General features: G+C 38.9%; 1 protein-coding gene across 1 annotated transcript; it reads right to left on the bottom strand.

Moving 5' to 3' along the window:
- Positions 1–648: 648 nt before the first annotated feature.
- mop (tyrosine-protein phosphatase non-receptor type protein myopic) lies at positions 649–21,903 on the bottom strand. Its single transcript, XM_089700905.1, has 21 exons — positions 21,708–21,903; positions 21,429–21,631; positions 20,966–21,288; positions 20,615–20,788; positions 20,215–20,501; positions 19,825–20,015; positions 11,924–12,068; positions 10,080–10,311; positions 9,476–9,675; positions 9,050–9,182; positions 8,319–8,525; positions 7,747–7,872; positions 7,543–7,626; positions 5,714–7,459; positions 5,108–5,571; positions 4,873–5,007; positions 4,658–4,786; positions 2,514–2,692; positions 1,940–2,139; positions 1,568–1,687; positions 649–1,231 (listed from the first exon to the last, which is right to left on the bottom strand). Exons 1-21 carry the CDS (start codon positions 21,792–21,794, stop codon positions 1,005–1,007), a joined length of 5,592 nt encoding a protein of 1,863 aa, XP_089557031.1. The 5' UTR covers positions 21,795–21,903; the 3' UTR covers positions 649–1,004.
- Between the last annotated feature and the right edge of the window lie 368 nt (positions 21,904–22,271).

Here is a 22,271-nt window from a genome sequence, read left to right as displayed (position 1 = left end):
TTTGTGATGCTCATATTTTATTAGTCAGTCAAGTAGGTAAATCTTAAATGCTTGCTCTGATTTTTTTTATAAGTAAAACCTTGTGGATTTTTGGTTTTAAATACTTTTTTTACTGTGAGATGAGTTACCATTCACGCCTGTATGTATGTGTCACGTATGTCGTGTGTGATCAGTGATGTGTTTGTGCGTAAGGCGCGGGACATATACAAGCGGCGCGGCGCGCATCGGGCACGCTGCCGTGCATCGGGTGCGCTATTGGCATTTTGTATGAAATAATTTTGGAAAGGCGGCGCAACCTTGGCACAACCGTAGCGTGCCGTCTCGACGCCTGTCCAAAATTCTTTCATACAAAATGTATAAGAAGGACGTGGTGCAAAACAGATACAAGAGGTGCGCTTATGGCACGCCCGCGCCCGCGCCGCTTGAGTTTGACCCGCGCCTTACGTGTCACTTTTGTGTGTGACCTCGCAAAATGTGTCTCATGGTGTTTTAGGAACAGTGTACACTTATGAACTATCATTGCTTTAGTCTATTACACGTATATTTATCCTGTACGGAATTGATAGTTTCAAACTTCTCAATATTTAGACTTCCTACGAACGTCCACGGTATGTGAATGAATCAAAGGGAGAATAAATGAAACATCAATCGAATTAAATATGTATGTATTTATTAAAGTACAATAATACCATTCGCAGTCTGAGGCCACACAAAATTTGCTTATCGGCCATAACGTAAGGAGTTACATAACCATCGATAGATGCTAACGCTATCTTATTACCTTATAAGTTACCAATTACATTACAATCATTTCATTGAAGGAATGTCTATCATCAATCATCATCATTATTGGATAAAAGAATGATTAAATTAAAAATAGCGAATTTTCCTAAAATATCTACTCATATATTTTAACTTAAAACATAAATAGATTTATAATTTGATGTGGATTATATTTGATTCCAATATTTATTTGCTTAATGTTTTGATCATATCAAGGGTTGTTATTTCTTCTTGAGGCTCCAGAGAGGGTCGAGGAAGTTGAGGGGGTCTTTCATGTCGCCGCTTTTAAGACCAGGAGCTTGTCGCATCTCTTCGAACGACTCGCGGCTGAACTTGCCCCTCGCTCCCCCCTGTCCCGTGGGGGGAGCGGGCCCGGGGGTCGGGGCGGGGGGGAGTACTGCCGCACCGCTGGGGACGGATACCGCTTCGCCGTTGAACATCGTTGTACCTGATGTAAACATTGTTTTTAGTAGAGTAGAATAGTGTCATGCATTTGATAATGTCAATTATAAATTTTAATGTCATTCGAAACGTAAAATTGTAAAAGAGACTATGAATTCACTAAATACACATATAAAATTATTTCCGTTAAGAAAAAAATCGTTTAACGGATGCTTAAAATGCAAAAAAAAATATGTGACGAGGAGTCTCCCAAGGGTCCTCCCATACATTGCAACAAAATAAGAATTATATTACAAATTGGGGCAACAGAAATGATAAAAAGCTTTAAACAATTAAAAGATACTAAATAAGAGAGCTTTGATCATGTAATAGTAATAGTTACCGGAGCAGAGCACGCCCTGCGCGTAGTAGAGCAGCGCCCGTGCGAGGTCGGGCAGCGTGCGCACCGTCACCGCACCGCGCCGCCCCGACACCAGCCAGCCCGCACCATGCTCCAACACCTCTGCAACACACACACAATAAATATGTCGTAAAACTACAAATACTGTTAGATTATAATCTATCTCGCGAGATTGTAAACTGTAGAAAAGTAACGGTACTATTTACAATTTTAAGTATTTCTTGATCTATCTATGGAATTGAAACTGTTATAATATCATAATCCATGGGATATAGCAGTTTCGTTGTTATCGTTGTCAGTTGTTGACCGTCAAATTATATAAATTAATGGAAAGATCATCCTGATTAGCCTCACCACATAGTTGTATGTGTCCCGCGCGCAGCTGACACATGGCAGCCAGTAGCAGTGCCACTAGTGCACTACGGCCTGCGCCCGCGCTGCACTGCACACACACTGTGCGCCCCGCAGCTGTGCCGCCACTGGCTCCCACCAAACCCGCGCCGCTTTGTCGCCACACTGTGTCACATAGCAGCACTAGTGGGGAACACACCACCCTGTAGAAACGTTTGAAATAATCTTATAAAGTAACGCCATAATAATAATGTCCAATGTCTTAACAAGAATGTTTAATAAATATATTAAGTTATCGTAACTTATTTCTGAAGTGAACCTTCTTACGCGCATGAGTTCAAAATCATTACGGATGAAACGCAATAATAATATAATATTACCGAAGATAAGCAGCCCTTTGTTTAAAAAAAAAAAGAGAAAACGATAGATACCGATTGAGAGAGACTGAGAACGTCGCCATACCATATAAGCAAAGAAGTTTCACTTCTGACATGTATACTTTGTACGCACACACTTTTTTTTGCTATGGCAGAGCAAGTAATTAATAAAACAAATGTTACAATGATAATTGACTCACTTGTCCGGGAACACGTTAATCTGATAGTGTGTAACCGTGCGCGTAGTTCCCCCGCACGCGAGGTGCAGTGTGCGCTCGGTCCAGTGGCCGCACGTGCGCGCGGCTCCCAGCGACACGCGCGTGTTTCCCACCACTAGTGTCTGCCCCACCGCTGTCGGCCAATATGCCGCACCCTGCATCTGAACGCGCACCGGAATGTTTATCAATTATAATATCTAACTCCAAAAGTTCGATAGGCAAAAGTCATTAAATAATATCGAGAAAGGCACTCATCTATTGCGAATATCTGTCTTGTGACTAAGATTCACAATGAAACATAATATGTTGCTAGTATAGATCCGGCTCGAAGGACCACATCGTTTATGGTCCTTCGAGCCGGATCTGAAACACAGTTGACAGATATATACTACGTACATACAGTTAGGAAACTAAGACCCTGCGATGAAATTATGACGTATAGCTATAGGGCTGTTACCTTTTTGATATTTAACCGACTTCAAAAATAAAGGAGGAGGTTATCAATTCGGCCTGTATATTTCTGTTTGCTTTTTTTCACAGTCGATTTTGTGGTAATTTTGAGATTAAAACTCGTTAAAATACAAAAATGGTGTAGCCTAAATATGAATTTACAAGAAGAAACAATCCGAATTAATACACCTTGTAAAAGTAAATACGTTTTTATCAGTGCTATATTTCGAAATCTTGTTTTGTTATGGACGCCGAAGGTTATATTTTAATGTACCTAAATTATTTATAATGCTTGATATTTGTATTATACATATTATATTCAATAATTATTTTAAACCAGAATTTACAATACTTGTATGTAGGTATACCTACTAAATTATTTTTAAAACGATAAATTAAATTAAATTAAAAAACACAAAATTCATATGTACCACGGGCGAAGCCGGGGCGGACCGCTAGTTATATATAAAATTCTCGTGTCACAATGTTAGTCTGCATACTCCTCCGAAACGGGTGGACCGATTCTCATGAAATTTTCTGTGCATATCGGGTAAGTCTGAGAATCGGCCAACATCTATTTTTCATATGTACCACGGGCGAAGCCGGGGCGGGCCGCTAGTTACATATAATATCTACATATCTTTTATGTGTTTATGTTTTAACATTTTGGTGAAATATATTATTTCAGTTTAATTTAAACACGTGCTTATAGATGAAGTTGATTTCGGCGATCTTTTTAAAAATGCCACGTACTAATTGCGCAGTATTCGGCTGCTTGAATTCAACTATACCAATTATACCACCAGATGATTTTGTTCAATATGTCAAGAAAATGGATAACATTTTCGTTGCTGCTTTAAGGGAGAACACATAAACTGTAAAGTGGCTGAATTAATTTACAACGAATTAAACATAATCAGTTACTTAAAAAAACTGTTCATAGGATTGAGAATATTTTACATTATAAAATTTAACAATAAATTCCGAATTAGTCGTAGACCGTAGTAGACGAAAGTATATTTCAGTAAATAATTTGTTTTTTTTTTTCGAATAAAGGCATATTTATGTAATGGTTATTTTAATATCTATACATATTATAATAAAATCGTAAGAAAGTCAAAACATTGAATATTTTTTTAAAAGAATACTTGGGACCATACCGAAGCCAAAAATATAGTTAGGCTACAAACTGAAACAATCGATATTTATTTAACGTGAAGTCATTGACATCACTTTTCTATACTATGTATCTTTGTCATTCAAAATCTGTGGATGTGTCATCCGCTACTATCGATCCCCCTGAATACCCTCGTAAACACGCTTGATGGGGGGGGGAGCCATTTCGAACATTTTGTATGAAGTTTCCTTACTGTATGTATCTGTATATTGTGTCTGAAACATCCTCAGTTGCTACGTATAAAAAGGTAAGGCAGGAATGCTGTTAGGGATGACGTATTTGATTGATTATATCTATATAACAAACTAGAATTACGCCCGCAGCTTCGCCCATGTTGTCTAAAACTTAGCAAATTATATTATATTAAAACCTTTCTTGCATTACCTTCCCCGTTATAGTGAAAACAGTATGAAAACTCGTGCACTAGTTTCCGAACTTATCGCGAACAAACAGATGATGCAATGTGGCAATCCATTTTTTATAAAAGAAGATCGCTTACTTCAATTTCAGTTTGTAAACAAACAATGCAGCTGACATCGTTCTCGAACATGGCTTTCCAGAAGATTTCCATTTCGGACTCGTCGGGGCATTTCGAGATCACTAGAGGCATACACCATGACGTCAATTGCTGCAAATAAATAAAAAACTCAAAATAAGTAAGCACATTACGCAAAGGTATTTTCCACTTCAAAGATTATATAGTGTAAATGTTACCTTATAATATGATGCGTTTATATAGGCATCAGGATCAGACTTGAGGGTGAGTCTAGTGTCGTCATAGGGCATTACGTCATCCATACGAGATCGCTTCATAGCTATTCTCATCGATCGGGTTTTTTCCTCTTGGGCCTGAAATGTGCAGTTGTTGATAGTTTGTGCATAACATGACTATTTTCAGATAAAATAAATTTTGAATTTTATACCATTTTCAAATAAAAGTTAAACTTACTTGTAATTCCTGTAAACTTTTCCATTTGGCCTCTAAAACATTTATACCACTAGATGAAGTATTTGTTAGGGAATCAGTCAATTTTTGTAAGTTTTTCACCTCCTGTGTGAATTGATTTATTAAGCTGGGGTCAGAAAAAATATCTCTCTTCGGAGGTCGTTCTATAACCTCTTCTTTAGGTTGCGGTTTCACTACTTCTCTGCGGATAACCGTAGATTTTACAACAGCCTTTTCAGACACCGGCGGCACCTTTATTTCTGGCGTCAGTGGCGTTTGTTCAACAGAGAAGTCGATATCTGACAGCAGATCGAAAGCGGTCGGCTCTTTCGCCTCTTCCACTTTAGGTGCTGGTTCCGGAGGGTCTCGGACCGTTTGCGAAGGTTCAACTTGTGAGGGTGGACTTGTCGGTTCAATGATTTGCGAATGAGATGTCGTTTCGTTAGAATTCTCTTTGGACATGGACACTGGAAGAGGAAGAAATAAAATACAGTCATTTTTCTTATTCATTTATTATATGTTTAGGGCACAAACATAAAATATATAGATATATACAAGTACATAGTATTGGTTATAGTCGAGTGGATCAATCAAGTAAATGGCCCTTACCTTCGTTGCCCGAGTAAGTGACGCTAGTGTCGTGCGCGACGCCCGACTGCATGTAGGTGGACTGGTTGAGGTTGGCGCCGTAGTTGGTGCTGCCCGCAGACACGCACACGTCCGACTGGTTGGTGACCGTCTGATAGCCGTACGGGGAGTTGTAGTAGGTTTGCTGCTGGCTTTGGTCGGAGTTCTGTTGGGCAAGCGGCGCCTGTTGCGGAGCTTCCGACGGGGACTGAACCGTTCCGTGAGCCCCGGCGCTCGTGTACACATTTTGCTGATTCTGATTCATCGCCTGCGGGTCGACGGTCTGTTGTTGTTGTTGTTGCTGGTCGAAGTTGTTGAAGGTATTTTGTGATCCGTAACTGTAATCGTAGTTTCCCGTGCACGCGTTGTAAGTGTAGCCCGGATGATTCTGATAAGTTTGTCCGTAGCTCGGGTTGTTTTGTTCGTTGAAGGCGGTCGGTTGCGATATTGCAGGTTGGACCGTCTGTTCGGGCTGCATATAGTTTACGGGCACGTTCGTGTAGCTTTGGTAGCTCGAGATCGGCATCGCGGATAGAGCTTCTCCTTTAGCGTGCGACTTTATCGGCTTATCGAAGGCGTCGATTTGAGCGAGGGCCGGATTAATATAATTTGCAGAGTCGGTCGGCATGTAAGCCTGGCCAGTGCTGAAAGCGGTGGTGCTGGCGTTAGTCGTGGACGTGCCGGAATTGTCGGCGTTGGTGTACACGTAGCCTTGGGACACGTTATCGTAACCGGCGGTGAAGGCGTACTGCTGGTTCACGCTGTAGGGATTCGAAACATTCGGTATCGAGACGGACGTGTTTACATTCTGATAGGGCATCGAAGTGGGCGCGTTCATATTTGAGTTTGGGACATTAGAAGATGCGTACGTGTTAGTGTTGGAGGTGTTGGTGAAACTGTTCCCATAATTGAAATCAGACGTCGGCGAGTAGACGTTGGAAGCGTTCGGGACATTTTGATACGGTTGATAAGCGTTCGGAGCGGGGGCAGACCCGGACGGCTGTCCGCTCGGATTTTGCTGAGCTTGAGAATAATTTGGATATTGATTCGGCACATCTTGTGCGGAAGTGGGTTGATTGGGAACACTTTGGCCGTATTGGTTGCCTTCAGGTGTGTAGGGATAGTTCACGCTGTAATCTGTAGACAGCTGGGTGGTGCTGTTCGTGTTATTGTTCTGCACGGCGCTGCTGTAGGTGGCCACGTTGGAGGAGGTGGGCGGGTAGTGCACGCTGAAGTACGTTTGCGAATATTCGCCACTGAAGTTGCTCATCGCTTCCGATTTTGGCGCAGAGACGTGCATTTGAGAAAAATTGGCACTCAAGTCTTGATTATGGTGATACGACGTCATATCGGTGGCCGAGCTGACCTGACTCATGTACGGGGTGTATGAGGCTGCATATGGAGTTTCTGGCACATTCGATTGGCCCGAGTTATACATGGCGGCATTCTGTGAATCTGTCATGGGATTGGCGCTTTGAGGTGCAGCTTGGTACGGGCCAGCATAGCTTTGTTGTTCCGGCATCGACGTCGGAAACTGTGGCTGTGAATACGCTGCGTAATTGTAATTCTGCGCCTCCTCGGGTTTGTTCAATCCTTTAGGAGCGCTGTACCCGTATTTAGCAGCAGCGTAAGGGTCATTTTCGCTCGGCATATAGGAGGGCGGATAGCGCATATAAGACATATTAGGTGTAACGCCGTCAGGTAGATTTGGCTGAGCGACATCGGTGGCTGAAAAATTCAACAACAGTTTTATTTTTTATTGTTAATAATTATAAATAACTGAGTTAATTTTATAAATTCATGTATTTTACCTTCAGAGCCGACGGGGTTGGGTCGGATGGACGTGGGGTAAATCGGGTCCGGGTAAGACGATTCTGGTTGAACTTCCAAGGGGGCTGAAAAGGAATTTATTTTTATTTTATTTCAATTGTGTATTTGAAATTTGACATTTTTTGTGCAATTAAAATAATTATTGTATAGGTTATATTTTAAAATACGTGATGTGTGAAATTTACCTTGCGGTGGCATGTTTCTGGCCAGAGTTCTGTTCTTCATGTATGGCAGGTAGTCCTTCAGCTTGGGAGCCGCACCGGGTGTCGCACCGACAGGCGCGGGGCCGACTTTGCTCGTTAAAACGGGATCTAAAAGAAGAATTATATCCGTTTTTTATCATTCGTGATATACGAGAATTGGACCATTTTATCGATGGTCCAATCGTCTATTTTACAGTTAAGAATAGCTGCGAAGTAAATAAATTTTTCGTTTTATTTTTGAAGTGAAACTTCTTTAGGTGCTTGAGAATAAAATTTCAAGGTCACATCATGGCAATACCGTCACGTCATGGAGCAAAGCGACGATTTTGGTATCTTTGAATCTTGAATTTAATATTTTTTTTTTTTTGTTTTTATGGCATTCAAATGCTTTATAAATATAAATTTATAAAGAATAGAAAAAATTCGATCACGAGGCGGGACTCGAACCTGCATCCCTTCACGCCAATCCGGGGCGGATGCTTGACCAATTCAGCAACTATAAATTTATATCTTTGAATGTTGCCAAAAAAGTTTCACTTGTGTCACGTGTGCACCTGTGGGGGGTGCGGCAGGTGCGGGCGGTGCGGCAGGTGCGGCGGGCGCGGGGTCGGCCAGGTGCCGCTCGTCGCGCTGCACGTGCCGCGTGGCCCGCAGGCGCGCGCGCAATCCACTCAGGTTGTGCTGCAGCTTGCGGTAGAACTCCAGCCCCTTGCGGCACTTGCCCACCAGCTCGCCCCAGCTGTCGTACGACGTGATCAGCGCTAAGAGATTTCAACGATTTCATTTTTAGAGGACAAAAAACAACAAAAAACATAACAATAAATAAATAAATAAATATTTCAGGACAATTTTTCACACACGGCACGATCTCATACTAAGCTTTCGCTTGTGTTATGGAAACCAGATGGCTGATAAACATACATATATAATTTTAAATAAATACTTATATAGATGATTAACACCCAGACACAGAGTAAATATTCATCACACAAATATTTGCCCCGGGTGGGAATCGAACCCACGACCTCTGGCGTGGAAGGCAGGACCATTACCAACCAAGCCAACCGGTCAGTCAATATCTATACTCTATACTAATATTATAAAGAGGAAAGGTTTGTATGGTTTGTATGTATGATTTTCACGCATAAACTATTGGACCGATTTTGATGAAATTTGGCACAGACAATCTTTAGACCTTAAGAAAGAACATAGGCTACCTTTTATTGCGAAATATTTAATATATAATAAATAAGTGTGTGCGTGTGTGTGTGTGTGCGTGTCTCACCGTTGATCATGGCGTCTCGCTTGCGCAGCACGTCGGCGAGCAGGCGCCGCGAGTCCCCGTACGCGGCGTACAGCGACGTCAGCCGGTTGATTATGTTCTCCTGCGCCGACAGGTTCTGCTCTATTATCTTCACCTGTGCATAAAAAAATAAATTAAAATTTTTTATGCGTACAACACAATTCATTTTCAAATTTAACGCATAAAACAAAATAATGTGTGTAAAAATCGGTATAAGTGCGTGTTAATAAGTGTTAGTATTAACACGCACTTATAGCGATACATGTGATTATGTAATCATGTTTATGATTGTGCTACATGTGTGAGCGCGTATGAAAGCGTATCAGTGCGTACGAATGCGTGTGAATACGTGTGAGTTTGTGTGAATGCATGAAGTGCGCGGGAATGCGTTCATGTGAGAAACATCACCTTGGGCGTGTGCTGCTCGAGCTGCTGACGGAACAGCTCGTCGTGCGGCTGCGCGGGGTCGGCCAGCAGCTTGGCGGTGACGTCATCGGCAGCCAGCGCACCGCGCAGCTCGGCCAGCAGCGCGGCCCGCTGCTGCTGCATCTCGCGCGCCTTGCCCACCACGCGCCGCATCTCCGCCATCGTGCCAAGGTCCAGCCCCTCTGCGCACACACCCAAAATTGGTTACTACGAGGTCGGTTATACCGAACGAAAGCTGAGTATACAGTATTTTATTTAAAACTAGCCTACCGCCTCCGGCTTCGCCCGCTTTGTTTAAAACCTAATAAATTATATACTAAAACTCTCCTCTTGAATCACTCTATCTATTAAAAAAACCGCATCAAAATCCGTCGCGTAGTTTTAAAGATTTAAGCATACATAGGGAAATAGGGACAGAGAAAGCGACTTTGTTTTATACTATGTATTGATGATAGTGATAGTGATAGTGATGATAGTGAAGCACTTTATCAAAGAAATCATTAGAAATTAAAATATTCATGGATAATTGAAACGAAAAAAGTGACAGAACTAATAAATAAAAGTTAAGCAAGGTTGCGTTCCGCACCGATGCCGTCGAGGCTGGGCACGGCTTGCTGCAGGCGGTCGAGCGGCTGGGCCAGCAGGCGCAGGTTGGCCACGTGCAGCGCGACCGCCTTGTGCAGCACGAGGTTGCTGTCGGCCGTGCGCGCGTGCGCCTCGCAGTACTTGTGCAGCTCGCGCGCCAGCTCCGTCTGCACCAGCGAGGGGCCGCGCCCGCCCACGCGCCGCTCGTGCTCGCGCTCCAGCTGCCGCTCCTCCTGCCGCCACACACCACACATTAAGGGCCGATTTTTCAATGCTTGGATAAAACTTATCCGTCCAATAAAGTATTACTCGATAATTTTACACATATCTAAATGGTTTACTGCCAATAATTTATTATTAAATGCCAAAAAAACCACTTGTGTTGAATTTTTACTACCTAATGTAAAAAAGTTGAACAGAGATATTACCTTGAACGGGGAGGTATTGCATCCTACTGAGTCTACTGTATTTCTAGGGTTAACATTGGACGAGAAACTACAGTGGGGAGCCCATGTCAACACCGCTGCAGGTAAGCTCAGTTCAGCTGCATATGCAGTCCGAAAAATAAGGCATCTCACCGATGAAGATACAGCTAGATTGGTTTATTTCAGCTACTTTCATAGCATTATGTCCTATGGAATTCTACTGTGGGGCAAGGCTGCAGATATAGAAACTATATTTATCTTACAGAAAAGAGCCATTCGCTCTATATATAATTTACGTGCTCGGGACTCACTAAGAGATCATTTTAAGAATACTGGTATCCTTACTGTACCATCACAGTATATATTTAATAATATTTTGCATGTACACAAAAGCTCCGACTTGCACACAAGAGTAGGAGATAGACACGATTATGGCACAAGGAACAGGAATAGAATTGAAATGCCATTTTTCCGATTAGCTAAAGTTAAAAATTCATTTATGGGTCAAGGTATACGCTTATATAATAGAATTCCTCACAATATTAAAGAGTTTAGTACTTCTAAATTTAAAACTTATATAAAAAATGTACTAGTTCAGAGAGCGTACAACAGTATTCAGGAATATATAGACGATAAAGACCCATGGAGGGTTATCGCGTAAAAACCACAGGACAGTTCTTTGGCATATTATGATATATTATTATGTAGTTAGATATAAGTTACATATTATGTAATATTGACATGATTTAAAAGAGCAACTATGGAGTTTCTTGCCGATTCTTCTCCGTAGATACTGCTTTCCGAATCGGTGGTAAATGTTAAAAATACTTATGTAATGACGATTCGAAAGTGCTACTAAATAGTAGTCTAATTGAATAAATGAATGTTTGAGTTTGAGTTTGAGTTTAATAATAAAATTTCACATAAACTGTCAAATATGGGCAATTAGAATACGTTTTTAAAATGGTAGTTTTATACATTATTCGACGAATAAGTTTAATCAAAGCATTGAAAAATCGGCCCTAAATAACATACATATACAGGGGTTGTGCATTTTATCTAAGGCCTTTGCCACACTTGACGGAAATTCCGTTGCTCATCTTCCGCGACGGAAAGGTCGGTTGTTCTTGTTCCGTGTAGTGTAACCACTATTTGTAATTAGTCAAGTGTGGCGAGAACTAAGGGTATATCAAAATTAGAAACGGCAAAATAGAAAATAGAAAAAGAACGAATGTGTGATGGTTCTAAGTGACATTAAAATTAATTTTAGTTTTTGAAAGAAAAAAAAAAACAAATTATATCTATGCAGGAGGCCTTAAATAATATTTTGAATTTATCAAGGAAAACCACTATTTTTCAATGATCCGATTCATAAAAAAAAAATTTGATCCAATGTGATTCAACTTTCCCAAACTTATACCTGTATATCAGCCTTAATTTCTGTGAGAGCGTGCTCCACGTCGCTGATGACTTCAGCGAGGCTGTTCATGGAGTCCACCAGGGTGGTGATCATCTCGGTCTTGGCGTTCATTGCTGCACACCGGTCTACGATCTCTTGTGGTATTCTAAAAAAGGGAATTAGAGAATAAATGTTTCAACTGAATAAAACCAACACATAGAAGATAGTTGTCTTGGTTTTAGCTGACCCCTGAGTGATTAGATTAAGGGCATGAAAAATAGATTGAGGCCGATTCTCAGATCTACCCAATAGACACACAAAATTTCATAAGAATCGGTCCAGCCATTTCGGAGGAGTATAGTAAAAAACATTGTGACAGAAGAATTTTATATACTACTATGTAGAGATTTTTATGGAAATACTGTATGTATTTTCTTAATTTAACAATTGGTTCAGCATAGTTTTTTACAATGTATAAATGTTGTTTATAATGTAGCTATCTACCACTAAAACAAATTTAAATTTAACTCAAATTTGTTTATCATTTTATATATTGTAGTTTAGTATTTATTTATTTTGGAAAATACACATTAGTTAAATTCACTTTACAGTGAATTAATAAAAAAAATCATATATTTTAAATGATTTTAATTAAAAATAAAAATTACAAGTACGTGTTATCATGAGCACGATGCTTCACAATGTATTTTAATTCTAATATTATAATCTATAGGAATAAGACGTTCTCACGATCGAAAGCACATCGTCAGCGCTTCACATTACATATAGCGTAGGGTTGTCACATAACTCCTCCCCCCGCAGATCCGCAACTATTTGAGGACATTGAGTGAAAATGTTGCGGCAGGATCAACTTCTGGGGCTGATGTATTATTCGATCTCTGAATGTTCATTCTCTTTGATCTGTAGCGACGATAGCACAGGAACATTGAAGTGGCCGCTGCGCACAGTAGAAAGATGTAAAGTGGTATTGTCGTATGGTAGATGGCGAACTCTCTTTCAAGGGCGACCGTCGTATATACTTCTATTTGCTTCTGTAGGTTGTGTAATCCCTGTAGGTTGATGGAGTGCAGTCCCAAGGTTTTTAGCGTTCTCGTCGGAATATTACGGATTGGTGCAATTAAAATTTTTGTAGGTGTATCTTTAATTTCATTATTAATATTTGTAATAGTGAGGTCGTCAGTACGTAGAGAGCAGTTTGTAGGTAACGTTGCTATGAAACTGCCTTGGAGATGAAGGTATTCCTTATGATTGCAGGATAATTCAACTTTTGTGAGATGTGGGAAAATAATGGTGAAGTGACTTTTGTCCAATTTCTCCGTTGCAGGCAGGTGGATTCACAGTCGCTGGAAATCTCTTACGTGGTGATGAGGTTTGCAATACAGTCGGGTGAACTTCTTGTATAGTGGTTTAGGATCTCTTCACATAGAAACCGATTGCTCAACTTCGGGCATTCAGCCTCTATGTACACATAAATATCTTTATTGGTTGCTATGTAGGGATAGGGAGGTATGATGATATGATTTGTACGAAGTGTGAGGAGTTATAATGGGGAATCTAAATATAATTACTATCCTATTTTTACTAAAGTATGATCCAGTTCGAATTATACTACGTAATATATCTATTCCTAACATAACATTTCACGCTCGCGATGTACGCGTAAAAGCTAAACTATCCTCTATATTTCTTATAACTAAAAGTAAATCATTAATATTATCGTCTAAGGGACCTGGTTATTCTGTAGAACGCCCTGGTTTTAAAACTTCTAACAAGGACGATGCGTTATCCAATTTTCCAATTTTTCGTTTAAATGTTGAACCCTAATTTTATATAGTATCTTATAATGTACGATTATCAAAATTCTTTTCAAATTCTAACATTTACTTTCTAGCTAAATTAATTTTTAAATAAATGTCGTCTTATATAGTGTAAAAAGGTATGGTAATGGGCGATAACGTTTATCAGGCCGAGGTTAAAGGGAAGTAGTGGGTTTTGGAGTACGTTTGAGTCGGGATTTCGAAACAGGTAAGCGTTTTTTGGAAGTATATACATGTATCGGTAAATTAGACACAACTTTGTCTTTTATGAATCGTGAAGCTAACTTTTGCCTCGCGGCTATCGGATTACGTATATATACTTCTTGATCAGGTGCATAGTCAATCTCAGGTTCTCTCCGGGTATTATGTCGCGTCATAATCGCCTCACGTTCTGCGAATGATGAGTCATGTATTAATTTATAAACTGTCTCCATATTAATGCGATGGTTATGTATGTATTCTTGTAAAAGTCTTTCCGATAAATTTAAGTCAGTTGGGTCTCTAGGGTCATAATGTCCTGTAATTACATCATAAGGTCGGCATTTAGTCAGACTGTGTACAGAACTATTATATGCTAAGATCGCGTATGGCACTAAATTTGCTGCAGTTTCATTTTTATGCTTTAATTTCAATATTCTTATATGCTCGATAAGGGTGCTATGGAATCGTTCTATCATACCGTTTTCGTTGGGGGTATTAGGAGCAATCATATGATGATTAACCTTATGCAGACGTACAAATTCGGAAAATACTTGATTTGTAAATTCAGTACCTCGGTCAGTAGTTATCGACATAGGCGAACCATGGTGCGTCATGAAAAGTAACAATGTCTTAATTATATTCGGTGCGGTACTGTCGCTTATTCGGTATGCTTGAGCATATTTAGAGAATGAGTCAATAATAGTCAGATACTTATCCTGTTCTAGAGTCAGTACGTCAGCATGAACAATCTCAAATGGTTTAGAAGGAGGAGGCACAATTTTAAACACTGGGCGTACAGGATTACGGTCGTATTTTGCACTATTGCAAATTGGGCATGTATTTATGTAACTTGTTATGTCGGTTTTCATTTTAGGCCAGAAGTATCGTTGGGACAAGGAAAGGTAAGTCTCGTTAATACCGCGATGGTTCGTTTTACCTTCGTGATATTTTCGAATAGTATCTTGTTGGACTAAATAATCAGTTATATCTTCAATCTGTCGCTTAACAAGAAATAATTTCATACATGAATTTTTAAAAGTATTTTGGATTAAAGGTACTATATCGAACATTTTACTAACAGGATTGACCAAAATTGCAGTACGAATTTTAGGATCTACATACTTCTTAATCAGCTCTACAATGTTTTCTTGTAAGCTGTCTTCATTAATTTGTACTGAGACACGTAGGAATGTTTCAAATGGTTTCTTTATGGTAGGTTTCGTTGAAGGTGAGTTATTCGTGATTTTTATAAATATCTGTTTACGAAATGTGTTAAGTGGGTCATCACTTATAGGAATGTCAAGAATAGGATTTTCACGGCTAGTATGTTTTGTGCCTTCTGGTTTATTAATGTTAAGAGTTTCGTCTGTACCGTAAGCTCTTAAGGAGGGGGCAGTATCTGTCGATGATTGGCTAATTAAAGGTCTGTCGTCAGGTGCAGAAACAGTCGATGATCTACTATTTAATGGTCTGTCATCAGGTGCAGTTACAGTCGATTCAGAGTCAGAAATATTCACTATCATAGATTCTACGTTTTCATTATGCAATTCTATACGCGACAATGCGTCCGCGTTCGTGTTACATTTACCTTTCTTATAAACTATCGTATAGTCATATTCAGAAAGCTTAAGGCGCCAACGAGTCAGCCGAGAGTTCGGTTCCTTAAGATTCATTATCCATTGTAAGGGCTTATGGTCTGTTATAATTTTGAACTTTCTGCCAAATAAGTACGGTCGGAAGTATTTTGTTGCCCATACAATTGCCAATAACTCTTTTTCAATGGTACTGTAATTCATTTCACTATCATTTAAAGTACGTGAAGCATATGAAATAGGTTTGTCAGAACCGATTGGGCCTTGGGATAATATGGCACCAATAGCTACGTTGGATGCATCAGTCGTAAGTATAAACTCTTTCGTAAAATCTGGGTATTGTAATATGGGGTCATTCAATAGAAGTGTTTTACATTTTTCGAAACAATTGACGTATTCTGAATCTAGAGTAATTTTACTACCTTTTTTCAAACATCTAGTTAACGGTTTTGTAATACGGGCAAAGTCAGGGATAAATTTTCTGTAATAACCTAGAAGACCTAAATATTGCTTTATTTCTTTAGAAGTTTTTGGAATAGGGTATTTAGTTACAGCTCTAATTTTATCTGGGTTTGGTTTAATTCCGTCTCTACTAATTATGTGTCCCAAATATGCAGTTTCTAACCTTAGAAATTCGGATTTGTCCATTTGAATTTTAAAATTAGACTCACGTAGACGTTGGAATACTTTTTTAAGGTTAACAATATGTTCTTGTAAGCTGGTGCTAAAGACTATAATGTCATCTAAATAAACTAGGCATACTTCGTTCTGTAGACCGCGCAAGACATTGTCCATAACCCTCTGAAAGGTGGACGGAAAATTCTTAAGTCCCATGGGCATTCTCAAAAATTCGAAATGCCCATGTTCCACGCTAAACGCAGTTTTAGAAATATCATTAGGATCCATCTCAACTTGTAGAAATCCGCTAGCTAAATCTAGTGTACTAAAGTATTGACACTTGCCTAATTTGTCAAGGACGTCAGTAATGTTAGGTATAGGATATTTGTCGTCAATAGTTTTTTCGTTTAATTTACGAAAATCTACGACTAATCTCCATTTCTGCTTCCCTGAAGCGTCTGCCTTTTTGGGAACAATCCAAATTGGTGAGCTCCAGGCTGAGTCTGAAGGTCTTATAATACCTTGACTTAACATTTTTTGAATTTGATCTCTAACTTCATTTCTATGTACAAATGGATACCTATAGCTTTTAGTATGAATTGGTACTTCGTCCGTGGTTCGTATGCGATGTTTTATTTTATTAGTAAATGTAAGTGGTTCATCTTCTAAATAGAAAACGTCTGAATACTGTGCAACTAATCTTTCTAAGTTAGCTCGCTCTTCCTGATTTAAATGATCTGTACGTAACCGAGATATAACGTCTGATGTACGGGTTGATAACTTATTTGAATTAAATAATTCTGTATTATATATTTCACCGGAGACATGTCTATCCATTGAGAAAATGATATCATGTTGAGTTGGATTACGAACCTCTAAAATTCCTCTGTTATTTTTAACCGACGTTAAACAATAAGGTATAACGCAATTTGAAATAAATTGTTCTGGTATTAAAGTGTCACCATTTGGTACATTAACGGGTAATTTAAGTAATTTGGAAGACTCCGCTGGTAAAACGCATTCATATAAATTTACATTGGACGAATTATACATTTTAATAGGGTTAGTGGCATTACGCGTAATAAACTGTCGAGTTTTTAAGTCAATTTTCGATTCCAATTTTTCGAGCAAATCTAGGCCTATAAGTCCGTCAAATACGTCGTGAAACTTATATACAAAAAGTGTAATTTTATCAGTCTCTTGAAACTCTTTGAAACATGGTATAGTAATAGAGAAATCGTTTCTAGTAGTAGCATGTATATTAGTGACTTCGAAAGGATCGTAATTTAATCTTATATTTGAATAAAACTTTTGGACCGCTTCGGGACTTATGACCTTTTGACTGATTAGCTCCTGTGTCTAATAAAAGTTTTAATGGTGGGTCTAAAATCTGTATGTACGGTAGCTGCCTTTGTGTCTGCAAATTAATTTCTATCTTGGCTTTCTTGTGAGGCTGGCCTTCGGAAAATTCTCATTGTCTGTCGAGTCAGTTTGTTGGTTAGTATCAATATCATTACTTTCATTAATTTCACATAAGTTTTCTGATGGCATGTCGTAATTTTGATCATAAATCGCGTCATAGTTAGAGTAATTATCGTTGGCATAGTCAACATAATAGTTGTTATAGTCAGCGTCATAGTAGTCATAGTATGGAAAGTAATATTCATATGGTACACATTCATTAACATGGACATCACGAGTTTTAAAATAGTTAGTAGGTGGGTTACCATGCTTACGCCAGTCATGTCCAGTCGAGGGTGATTCCTTCGTGACATAATGACTCACGCCACTCATTGGCGTTGGACCTTTATAATAATTTGGTTGAGGACGTTGTGGTAATCGGAATACGTTGCTATGGGGGTTATAGTTAGGTGGAATAGCTCGGAATATTTGTTGGGTACGTGTGGGCATTCTAGGAACATGCTGCTGGTTTTGAACAGGCATTCTAAATTGATACGGTGGGTTTGGTCGGACTTTAGGAGGAAACATATATGGTTGAGGTACATAGAGAGGCTTGGGTACATGAAAATTGGGTGACGGCAATAAAGAATTATTATATATAGGCTTAGGTACATTATTATAATCCGAATTACTAAATTTGGATGAAGCATCGTTTCTTTGTTGTAAGTAAATTGTATTTAATTCCTCCTGAACATACTCTAATGCTTTTTCTATTGTTTCGGGCCTCATACATCGTATACGCGACCCGAGGGGTTCTTTAAGACCCCGAACAAAAGCTTGTTTCGTCAATTTTTTATATAAGTCACGTTTTGCGTCTATAGTACTTTTAAGAGATTCATGTAAAGTTACGTAAGTCATCATGGTACTGAATAAAGACTGCAATCTATCATAAAACTCTTGGGGCGAGCTGCCGCCCTGGGTTTGTGACGCTATATCATTATACAGAGCCGTCTCGTCCCTCTGGTCAGAAAAATTGTTAACTAGGGCCTCACGGATTCCTCCCCAACTATCAGGTATACCGTTAGTATTAATGAGGCGTGCCGCCGGTCCCGTGATTTTATTTAAAATGCCATTTATCAGCGATAAATTTGAAAGAGTGGACTCGGGGTCATCTTTTATATATTTAATAACTAATTGGTCGCATATTTTAATAAATCTTGTTAATACATGGGGGTTACCATCAAAATCAGGGACCACCCTTAAGCATTTAAAAATTTCTTCCGTGTCAAATGACATATTAAAACTATCAATACTTCTTATACTATCAACTAAACTATTTCTCGAGGACTGTTGGGAATTAACAGCCTCGTTACCCCGGGATTTCCTAGGATGGAAAATCGTGAAGGTTTATTTTAAAATTAATATAGGAATATAATATAGGAAAGCAACACAATAAAATAATTCTGTGCAACTCACATTAACATGGTTTCCGTATCGATGGCTGGATACTGCTGATGTTCTGGATACTCGCTTGGGTTTTAAAAAAAACCGGTCGGCCGCGCGGGGCCTCGGAACCGATATTTATTTCGGATATATCTTCCCGCGGGCGACCCGAGTATCCTACCGACTGCGCCAGTTAAATTCACTTTACAGTGAATTAATAAAAAAAATCATATATTTTAAATGATTTTAATTAAAAATAAAAATTACAAGTACGTGTTATCATGAGCACGATGCTTCACAATGTATTTTAATTCTAATATTATAATCTATAGGAATAAGACGTTCTCACGATCGAAAGCACATCGTCAGCGCTTCACATTACATATAGCGTAGGGTTGTCACATAACTCATTCATAGTATTTTTGTCTGTTTTGTAAACAAAACCAAGTCAATAACTGATACCTGATGACACATATCTACTGATAAGAGTGAATCATAATGAGATAAGGACTTTCTAACATAAAGAAAAAAAGCAAGACAATGTGTCATCAATCACTAGAATCAATATTATTCAATTAAAATTTAAAAATAAACAGTTATTCATCTCACAAAAATTGAATGTCCTATAAATTAGTCAGACACTAATTTTAATTGGGTAAAAACTTGCAATGGCTATAAAAAATTTCAGACTATTAGCTTAGCAGGCCGCCGGGGACCGAACGTGGTGGAAAACCTTGAGGGAGGCCTTTGTTCAGCAGTGGACGTCCCACGGCTGACACGACGATTAGCTTATTCAAAAAAGAAGCAATAAAACAGTTATAAAACTTACTTCTGTTCTGTGTCCAGTATGTCCAGTTGGTCCAGTTGCAAGGAAGACATGAACTCTGTGAGCTCCACATTCTTGGCCTCCACTTGGCTGACCACGTGCCGCAGCAGCTTCGCTTTCTCCTCTGAATATAGAGACGAGGCTTCATGAGCTCCCATGGGCACCAACCGCGAGAATATATCCTGTCCTGACACCTAGAAAGATAATCAAAACAATATAACATGATTCCATAATCATTATTATGATAACAATGTGACAAAACAAAACTTATTTACATTTCAAATTAGAAAATAAACAAAAAAAGCTCCACCTATTATTATATAGTATATAGCGCTTTGAAGATAATTATAAGCAACAGCAATACCAACAGCGTGCTGCTAGCAATTAACTAACCTCTGGGTCGTTAAAATTAATGGCCACAGCCTTAACCAAGCACACAGGCTTGAGCTCTGTCAGCATGTCCTTCTCGGGCACTTCCTCGTGATATATGAACTCATTCTCATTCTTGGCTGCCTTTCTCTTCCCCTCCACTATGTCATTGGTGAATGTCAGCGCCTCCTGTGTGGCCTGCACCGGTTCAATGTACTTTGCTAGCTTCCGAGCTTCGTTCAATTTGTCAACAGCTTGTTGGTAATATGCAACTCTCTCTCCCATTTTCTGCTGTTCTTCAGCATTGATACCTTGAAGTAGAGTTAAAATTATAACTTTTTAATATTGAAAACAGAGTAATATAGAAGCCATTTTATTATTTAATATTAATAGTAGCAAAAAAATATGTTAAATGAATACAAACCCTGATACAAGGCCACTATACATCCAATGTATGAAGCCTTAAAAGACAGATTGCGGTACCAAATGTTATACAGCTTAGTGCCTATAATCTCATGGATATTATCTGTGCCTGAAGACGGACCTAGGATCGCCAGTGAGTTTTTGTAAAAATGTAACACTTGGGTTGCTACAGCACCTGGAATTTAATTCGAATGATATATTTATCTAAATAATTAATATCTAAATGTATGCTTTATAAAAATAAAGATAAAGAAGTGAATGATATTTTTAATATTTACATGTTAAGTGTTATTAAATGTGTAGTTGATAGTTTTTTGTGTGATAAAATTATTAATTTATTTCAAAATCATACCAATTACACTAGATTTTCTTGTATCTTGTCTGCTTTTATCCAATATACATTCTTGTGCTTGGGCAAAACAAATTTCTTGCAACAAATTCAGGATTTCCGATGAAACATCAGCTCCTGAAGGTTGAGGATACTGTTCTCTCAGATATTGAAAAGCCCAAGCTGCATTTTGAAAGTGCTGGCAAGCTGCCTTTAAGCTGTCTGCGGTGGCGCGAGCCTCGGCTGCTGCCAGTTGTGTGTGCAGGGCTCCAATGTTGTACAGTATACAAGCCATCTCAAATCTTATGTCTGATAATGAACAATTCATGTTTGCATACAAATCTTTCCTGCAAATTGAGTGGATACAATACTAATTTGATAAGCTTTTAGAAACTTAACCAATCATTATAATAGGACAAAATAAAAAATAAAAAATCAATAATATGCTAATGTAATTAGCATTTATTAATAATGTAATTACTCTTACCATGCGAAAGAACAGGCGGCTGGTTGACCTTTAGCCATTGGAAATCGACTTTGCATGGCTCGAAGTTGACAAAAGTATTTTTTAAGAGCTTTAAGACCCGCTGCGTCAATAGTAGGTCGCACTGCAGCAGAGCGCAGCCCTTCCAATTGATGAATTTCATTTCCATAACTATCAGGATCTTCTCGATAGGCCTCCGCTATATACTGTATAAAAAACAAGTTTTAACACAAATAAAGTGGAAAGAACTTACACTTTAGTTGCTTTATTCTTGCAACATACCTGTTTAAGTTTAGGGCCAAAATGCGTATTCTCTGGACTGATCTTTATTTCAAAGCTAAGAAATGATAATTTTGGTACAGCCTCCATGTTTACTTATTGTTTTTCAATTATATAAACTATAAATATTTCATCATTGTTGGGTTTTCATTAATTTATCAATTATGACTGTCATTTTTATTGTTTGTTGAGAAGTGTCAAATGCAGGCACAGAGCAAGTAATATAAAATGATATATTATATTACTCTATGGTCAAATGCGACTTGCGGGTTCAAAATATGTGTGTAACAACCATAGACATGGAGAATGGACCACAGATGACAGAGGGTGTCTTCCGTTAAGCGTCTTATAAGTTATAAACAGACGTTCGAATTTGGTACGGACCGCACCGTGACCTTGGTGCGCTCCGGACCATATTCGATCATGTGTACAGTGGTCCGCCGGACATAATTATTATTATTGACGGTACGGTTGGTTCGATGGTTTTTTCATCCGAACTTGGTGCGGACCGTACCAAATTCGCGCGTGTGGATGGGCGATCGCACCGGACAGCGCATTAGTCATAGA

This window comes from Colias philodice, chromosome 2 (assembly GCF_061535455.1).
Source record: "Colias philodice isolate Cphi_HAF_F1 chromosome 2, ilColPhil1 Martin Lab GWU primary, whole genome shotgun sequence".
In the NCBI taxonomy this organism is placed as follows: Eukaryota; Metazoa; Arthropoda; class Insecta; order Lepidoptera; family Pieridae; genus Colias; species Colias philodice.
The sequence above is the reverse complement of the archived record's forward strand: the minus strand, read 5'-3'. Positions and strand labels throughout refer to the sequence as shown.